This window comes from Gymnoscopelus microlampas, assembly GCF_963454915.1.
Source record: "Gymnoscopelus microlampas genome assembly, chromosome: 17".
NCBI classification, from domain to species: Eukaryota; Metazoa; Chordata; class Actinopteri; order Myctophiformes; family Myctophidae; genus Gymnoscopelus; species Gymnoscopelus microlampas.
This window is the reverse complement of record NC_139954.1, coordinates 6843106-6851659: the sequence shown is the minus strand read 5'-3', so window position 1 is coordinate 6851659 and position 8554 is coordinate 6843106. Positions and strand designations below refer to the sequence as shown.

Here is an 8554-nt window from a genome sequence, read left to right as displayed (position 1 = left end):
CCTCCTTCGACTCTGGGGCGTCTGTATCGCGGCCGCCATATTAGAGGGGGCACGCTTCCTGACTACTGGCCAATCACAGCGCGTCTTTTCCGAGACTTGGCAGAAGCTAGTTGTATAAAAATACAACGGAATATTTGTATAGAACTAGATTCTGACAAGTCCCAGAAAAGACACGCTGTGATTGGCCAGGAGTCAGGAAGCGTGCCCCCTCTAATATGGCGGCCGCGATACAGGTCACTCCAATGAACTGCAGCGGCCAATGAGGTATAGGTTTCTATATCTATGGCTGCTGCTTTCCTAAAGATCCTCAATAGAGAAGATACTTTGTTCATTACAATCCTCGCCAGTGGTATGAAATGGTGATCTCACAATCGTCCCGTGATCTTTGTTGCCAGATCTTGCGAGAGTGTGTAAAGTAAAATTCCTCCTGATTTGTCTGTCTGAAAAAAAGGCCATTTTAGTATCAGAATATCGGGAAGATTGTTTGGCTTGAATTGGTCCAGTATTTACTTCAGTGACCATGGGGTGAAAGGAAAGGGATCGGTCACAATCTGTGTTCACGTTCACTTCTCCCATTGGAATGAATAGACTTCAAGACCTACTTCTGGTCTCCTAGAGGGGCGGGCACCCATGTGACACACACACAGGAAATGAATTGAACTTGCACCGTCTCGGTTTCATCCACCGTCTCTTACTCAGGGCTCATACCTTCTGATTCACTTTGATTTCCTTTGGATTATACTTTGGATTTCCCCAGCCTACCAGATTAATACCACCACTGTTATGAACTGAACCAATCCAGTGGGAGGGTTGTCCTGACTGGCCAAGACAGCATGGAAGTTATGGAGTTATTTTTGAAATAAATGTGCAATTTTTTGCCTATAATGACATGCCCGAAATAGGGACGGCAGGTTGAATGTTAAAGTATGGCCATAGTCCTTTACTTGAGGGAACTTCTACAGTAAGTTATTAACTTTTATTGTGCATGTTGGATGCTGCTGCTACCAGAATTTGCCTTTTGGGGTAATAAAGACTAACTTGAATTGGCTCGCATTAAAAGTAGGCCTGTTGCGATGTCATAATGTTAATGAATCATATAAGTCTCACTAGTGTATGTAAAGCAAAAGATTTTATACATTTTGAAAACTTGTGAAGTGGGACATTCTGCATAATGAGTACTTTTACTTTTGGTACTTTCAGTATATTTTATGTCAATACTTTTGTACTACTCTTCAAGTAAACTTTGAATACCAGACTTTTACTTAAAAATGTATACATGGTGGTATTGATATTTTTTACTTTTTTAGTAAGACATTTGAGTACATTTTCCACCACTGACTATCACAGTATGTAAATGAGTTCACCTTGAGTTTTGGACATTTTTGAGAGTTTAGCATTTTTATTTTCATTTTTATTTCATTTTTTATTATTCTTGAAAAAAGAAAAAAAAGAGAAACTGTAGGAAAGTGAAGAAAATGATATATTTACTCACAACCCATAAAAGGGGGTGCGAGTCATGAGCGTATGTTTTGTAAACAGTGTCATAGAGCCTCGTAGAATGAACAATAACATTGTTCCTCTGTGTTTAGTGCTGGTTTATCTAGATAAGGAGGAAATTTGTAATTACAGTTTCTTATAATGAAATGTTTAGTATTTTTGACGGATAGCAGAGAGAAAGCAGGAACAGCTAGAGGGGCTTTTCTTTTACTGTGGTCAGACATGCTATTCTGCTTTCATTGTCATGTTTTATGTGTCTTCTAAACCATCCAAAACACAGTGCCATGTCACAATGCACTATTATAGAGATCAGAAAGGGAAGTCTGCACTCAGCGCAGATTTCCCATTTTTGATCTTTTGGATTGAAGTCAACGCCCCGAGAAGTAACATTTCAACATGGTATTAATACAGTACCCACACGCACGCACACACACACACACACACACACACACACACACACACACACACACACACACACGCACACGCACACGCACACGCACACGCACACACACACACACACACTCATATTTTACGTTTTAATATTGCAATTGCAGAACTATTACGGTCTCTTTTACACACTATGTGTGTGTATCTGTATATATTCACATATAAGTGCTTGTCCAGCCAAAAAGCAGTATGCTAGAGGTCAACAGTGCCCGGTATGTAGAATGTGCTGTGAGGCTGTGAGGTTGAGAAATCGCATCCTCTGTTAACATCACTGTGTGTGTGTGTGTGTTTGGTTTCAAGAGGAAACAGGCTTCATCCCCGGAGAATAGCTCTCCTATTCCATCTGTCAGCACTTTCTCTGCTACGTGCTGCTCTCTATGACCTGTGCACTCCTTACAGTTGCTAATCTAGGAACTCAGGCTGTAGATTTTGTTCCTTTTGGTTTGGAAAAGAAGTTTAGGTCCTTGCTGAGTTATGTGGCCCATAGGGCATGATATCTCCTGTTTCTGTCGCACGTGGCAACTTCATATACAAGTACACCCCCTGGACATGACACGAGTGTGTCACAGGGTCTTGCCTCCAATTCAACCTCTGCCAAGTAGGAAGGCGTCGGGTCCCATTTTTATAGTCTTTGGTATGACCCAACCAGGGAATCGAACCCCCGACGTCTCAATCTCAGGGCGGACACTCTAACCACAAGGCCACCGAGCATGCTTCAAGCTCACTGATGGTTCTGCTGGTTTTGGAAAAAGCGCTTTAATAGCTAAATACCTTAAATATTCACTCTGGCACTCTCATTGCTTTACCCATCAACCCATTGATTTATAATACGATCCTTGTGTGGATACGGGAATATTTGTCATCAACCACTTTAAACCCTTTTTACGTGGATGACCCGAGTCCCCCAGAGGTCTGTACTGCCCCCCCCCACCCCCCTCCAGTTTTCTCTACACTGTCAAAAATACCCATTCTACACACTCTCTTGACGTGTTGTGAGCTTGTAGATCTGCTATTTTCATTAGTTTCCTGGGGAGACGTCACATTTGTCTTTTGGATCTCGAGCCAAAACCTTTGGGAACCACTGGTCTATAGTTGCGTGTTAGTGATCTGAGAATTGAAGTTGATTCTGTTTTGATTTGTTCTGGGTGGTGATGTCATCCGCTCAAACGGTATCATGGTGAGCTCACTGCACGATTTGTCTCTGTTGTTGAACCTGGAACGATTTGATATGTGAGAGGACAGGATGTCACATTGTGCAAGGATATATCCAAGCTGACGATGGTTCTTGTGAAACTAGCTAGTTCAGCTCGTTTACAAAAGGGATTTTTATTTTATTTTATGCATGTTTTAGAAGCTTTAGAAGTGACAGTTTTGTCTGTAGTCGACTATTGAATCATATTTAACATTCAGTACTTTATCACCATTTCTTGGCTTGGCATGAACTGAGGAGACAAAAGAAAACAATACAATTACACAATAGCATAACAAAATATATACTTAAAACGCTGTCAAATGGAAAGTCTACAGCTTTGTATCATTGAACTGTTGTCTTTTCCTGAAAGACAGCCTTTCATGGCCTGAAGTGCTAACTAAAAGATGCTGTCCATGTAGTAGTTTGTCAGTAGATTTCCTTTCAAACACACATGGTCATGGTCAAGACAGTTAACACATTAGAAACGCGTCAAACTCCATGAGCTTTACAGTCGACTTCAGAGACGTTGCACAACTTCACACGGAAAACGGGTGCGTTTCAGCTGAAGTGAACGTAGAATGGCGTCATGTCAGGGCATGTTTATGGAGGGAGTCTTTCACCGTTCAAGTTGGTTTTAATAGGACATTGGTGGTGGTGCTCCTGCTGTTGTTGAGGTTGGAATAGTTTTCAATCATAATAATGTTTGCTGTTTCTGCTCAGCGTTCTCCGTTCTGCCCAGCGTGATGCCGAGGAACTGACAGGACAGAGAGGAAAGCCACGGGCGTTCCGCTCTGAACCCCGGAATAATGACTCATGTTTCAAGCTCATGACTCTGGTGTTTTTGCTTATAGACTACGCAAGGGATAATCAATGGGGAGTAGGTCATTTTTGAGAAATAATCTGTATATGGCCTGTACTGGATTACTGGTGTTTTGACAGATATTTTGTCAAAAAGTGCAAATCTTTCTAATTAATTTGAAAAACTATTTTTTTAAATGATATAAAATACACATAAATCAAATACATTTCTTCAACAACAAAAAAATGCTGATCTACAAGCTCACGTGTCACAATTTAATGCGTTTTGAGCTTGTAGATCTGCTATTTTTATTTTTTATTTAGAAATATTTTGACAACTTTTTGAAAGAGTGAAAACATGTTCATCTTCGGTGACATGCCCAACATAGGGACGCCAGGTTCAAAGTGGTTAAACATCGGGACAAATAATAGTCGATCTAACCAATCTATCGGTCGGGCTTCTAAATGTTACTCTCTTTGTGAAATCCCTCCACCAATATGCATGTACATACTAAACAACATGCATCTCACCCTGTCTAAAATTATCTTTGTCTCTGCATCCCGAGGAGCGCAAAGTGTCTGCGGAAGCCTGCCTATCCTGTCTTGTGTGTGCAGACCCTCATATAGACATCCTACTGGTTCAGAACACACAACACCCGCTCTTATCAACCCACAACACACTGACTGACTGACTGACTGGCTGACTGGCTGGCAGGCAGGCAAGCAGGCAGGCAGACAGACAGAATTTCAACCGCAGATAGCTCTGACTGGAAAAGAGCTGTTTAACTCCCACTCTGCTGTGCCTTGTCTGAGAAGAGGCTGACATTTAGACAGAGAGAGAGAGAGAGAGAGAGAGAGAGAGAGATTCAGACACAGAGAGAGACAAAGTTGCAATGTAACACAGCTCCGTTTACACATTTAATTGTACATACATTATGTATTGATTGTGAGAGAGAGAGAGATGGGGGGAGGGGTGGGTGGCAGTGCAGAGACAAAAGGCTAAGAGGCAGAGAGACAGCACTGTCTCAGTGTCTCTTTCTTTTATCCATGTGTTTCTCTCTGTCTCACAAGTCTCTCTCTGTCCTTATCTTTGTGAGAGACAGTCCTCTCTCTCTCTCTCTCTGTACCTACTGTAGCATTAGACTAGGACGGGGGTGGGGCGTAGCGAGCAGCTGATAGGTGTGTTGGCTGTGAGCCACACCTCTCTCTCTCTGTGTGTGTGTGTGTGTGTGTGTGTGTGTGTGTGTGTGTGTGTGTGTGTGTGTGTGTGTGTGTGTGTGTGTGTGTGTGTGTGTGTGTGTGTGTGTGTGTGTGTGTGTGTGTGTGTGTGTGTGTGTGTGTCCCTCCTGTGGGTGTGTGCCCTGGAGGTGTGTCAGCCAATCTAGCAGATAGTGAGAGAGAGAGAGAGAGAGAGAAAGAAAGAGAGAGAGAGAGGCAGTGTAGAATGCAGCCAACACTACACTTCCAGCACACAGACAGACAGACAGACAGACAGACAGGGGGTTGATCTGTAGAGCGGTGTCCAGGTAGGAGCTGCTTGCTGTGGGGCTCGTATAGGGACCGGTGCCTCCCTGGGAAAACGTCCGCAGTGGTTCTTCACTCAGTCACCACTTCTTCATTCAGGACACACACACACACACACACACACACACACACACACACACACACACGCACACGGGCGTGTGCGCGCACACTTTCTGAGGATTACTTTGGAACTACATTCTTCTTCTTTTTTTTTCCTCTTCTTCCCCCATCCGAGAGAGGAGGGAGGGAAGGAAGTAAGAAAGGAAAGGAAAGGGAGCAGAGGAAGGAAGGGTGGGACAGAGAGAGAGGAGAGATGAATTCTCTCAGGCTGAAGGAGCTGTCTAACTCAGACCTGTACCGGCGTAGACAGGAGAGACCGGACAGCTATGGCAGCGTGGCTAGAGACAGCCTGGGGTAAGAGCAACAATCTGTGGCTGGATTTTATGTTTTATTCTCCTGTATGTTCATGACTTTGCTTTTATGACCTATGACTCATTGCTTATATGACGCACCTTACTGTTTATTGTTTGTATTTGTATGTTGCTGTTTGGAGCGGGTTGCTACCAAACACAGTTTCTGTGTATGTTTAACGCAATGACAACAAACATAATCTATCGATCTAAAGATGCCTCACTTTCACTAGTTCTCTAGGCGGAAATGGCAGATCTATAAGCTCACGGCGCGTGAGCTACTAGATCGTGTTAGATCTGCTACTTTCGATTTGGTGTAGAGAGGGGGAAATGGAGGGGACCTAGTACAGAGCCCTGGGGGATGCTGGTCAACTTCTAAGTGGGCTTTAATGGTTTTGATGTCTTGCTCAAGGGCACTCTCTGACCGCACATCTGTGGCTGTAGGGGATTTAACCCTCACTTCTCCTCTCTCTCTCTCTCTTTCTCCTTTCTGTCTGTGTACTCTCTCAGTTCAATTACATTTTCAATTCAAAGGAGATTTATTGGCGTGAGAAAACATACGTTTACATTGTCAAAGCAAGTGTCAAATAAGAAAAACAAAACATGACACACAGGGAATAAAGAAGTGTGTTGGAAAAACTAGATTACACTTGCTCTTATAAATAGTTATATATAAACTTGTAGACAAGGGGAGCTTGGTGTAACGCTTTTGAAACAAATAGCAACATCTTTTCAACAGTATTTAAAATGATACACAAATGGCAGCAGTTTTGTCAAATGTATGTGAAGGTAGTTGCTCTGTTCATATGTAAAGTAGTCGTATGTCTGAGGTCAACTGGGTGCAGGAATACACACATGACCTCTCTCCTGTGTTTGTCCTTTATTTCTCACTCTCTCTTCAATTCAGTTCAGTTCATCTCTCTCTCTCTCTCTCTCTCCCTCCCTCCCTCTCTCTCTCTCATTCACTTCACTTCAATTAAATTCAAAGGAGCTTTATTAGCATGAGAAAACATACCTTTAACATTGCCAAAGCATGTGTCAAAAACCATCCATAAAGAATACTCCGAAATAGTTATATATACACATACACATACATGTAGCTAAGGATAGCTTGAGGTAAAGCTTTTTGAAACGAATGGCGGCAATCTTTCAGGATTTTGCACAGGTATAAAACTTCATGGGACAAATAGTAGCACATTTTCAAAAGTATTTAAAAATAGTATTCAAGAATGTGCAGTCTGTCTGTCTGTCTGTCTGTCTGTCTGTCTCTCTGTCTCTCTGTCTGATTCTGATTCTCGTCTCTCTGGGTGGAAACCTCATAAACCTCATATGTCTCATAAACCTCATATGTCTCATATGCCTCAAAACTGTTACTTTTCAGGATTCAAATTCAAAAGCATCAAAAGTAGCAGATCTACACGCTCGAGCTACGAGCTTGCAGATCTGCTACTGGTGTAGCAGATCTTTTGTGTGAGGCTCTAGTATGATCACGTAGGGCGTTAATTTACGGAAGAAAAACACAAACATTTAGAATATGGAGATAAGAGGTTTCTGCCCGACAGCAACATTCTGGTAGTTGCCAACATGTCCAGTAGTTCTACTATGTCGAGGTCAACTTGGTACAGATAGTCTCTCTCTCCCTCTCTCTCTCTCTCTCAGTGTGGATGTAGTGTAGTATGTCATGCAGCGTGTTGTGAGAGGTGCTTGCATGTGTGATGCTGTAGATTAGAGGCTTAACGCACGGCCTGCCGTCTCTCATAAGCGACACATCTGTTCTGTACAGTTAAAATAACCTCATGCTGCAGCTCTCCATCTCTCACTTCCTCACTCTGGGATGCGGTGGGGGCGTTCACAGTATCACTTTCACATCATCATCACTGACTGGAAGAAGCAGGCGCCACGCGCTCGTCTGTAAGACCATGAACGCAGCGTTTACTATGGTGAGAAGTAACTAAGTACATTTACTCAAGTACTGTACTTAAGCACACATTTGAGGAATTTCTACTTCACTGGAGTATTTTGCATTTACATACTTTTACTTCTACTCCACTACATCTCAGAGGAAAATATGGTACTTTTACTCCACTACAATTATTTGGAAAACTTTAGTTAACCCATTAATACCTGGAACGCATCTGTGTCACTTAAGATTTCTTTGCGCGCTATGAGCTTGTAGATCTGCTATTTTTGAAAAATCTTGAAAACATTTTTTTTTTCAAAAAACTGTTAGGATTTTAGAAAACATTTTTAAGAATCGCCTCAGGTCTTAAAGGGTTAAACCACTTCAGCCCTATACATTTTGGCCATTTGAAAATGGGATTGGATGTGGACTTATTTTTTCATGACAAGTATAATCCTAGTGTTCATTTAAAATGAGATATTCCTCTAAATGTGATTAGAAATGATACCAAAAAATGTGCCGGTGGTTGCCGAAATGATTTTTCATTTTCTACATGTCAGCCCCTGCCCCTCTATTTCTCTCTGCACGTCCCTGGGAAAAAAAGTACTCGTTTTAGTTTAAAAGAAAAGAAAAAGAAGCATTTTCTTGACATTTCAAACAATTTCTTGAGTAAACCTTTTTTTTAAATAGCAGATCTACAAGCTCAAAATGCATTGTGTGTGTGTGTGTGTGTGTGTGTGTGTGTGTGTGTGTGTGTGTGTGTGTGTGTGTGTGTGTGTGTGTGTG

The 8554-nt window shown here is 42.1% G+C and overlaps 1 protein-coding gene across 6 annotated transcripts in view; it reads left to right on the top strand.

Moving 5' to 3' along the window:
- Positions 1-8554, top strand: part of lims2 (LIM and senescent cell antigen-like domains 2) — a 65243-nt gene that overhangs the window by 20024 nt on the left and 36665 nt on the right. Inside the window, exon 1 of one of the 6 annotated variants that reach the window (XM_084083905.1) lies at positions 5305-5872. The exons of 2 other annotated variants lie outside the window; for them this stretch is intronic. In XM_084083905.1, coding sequence (XP_083940031.1) covers positions 5772-5872 — 101 coding nt within the window. In that variant the 5' untranslated portion in view covers positions 5305-5771. Of the gene's footprint in view, positions 1-5304; positions 5873-8554 lie in introns of those variants that run through there. 3 more of the 6 variants (XM_084083907.1, XM_084083904.1, XM_084083906.1) reach the window with 3 other exon arrangements.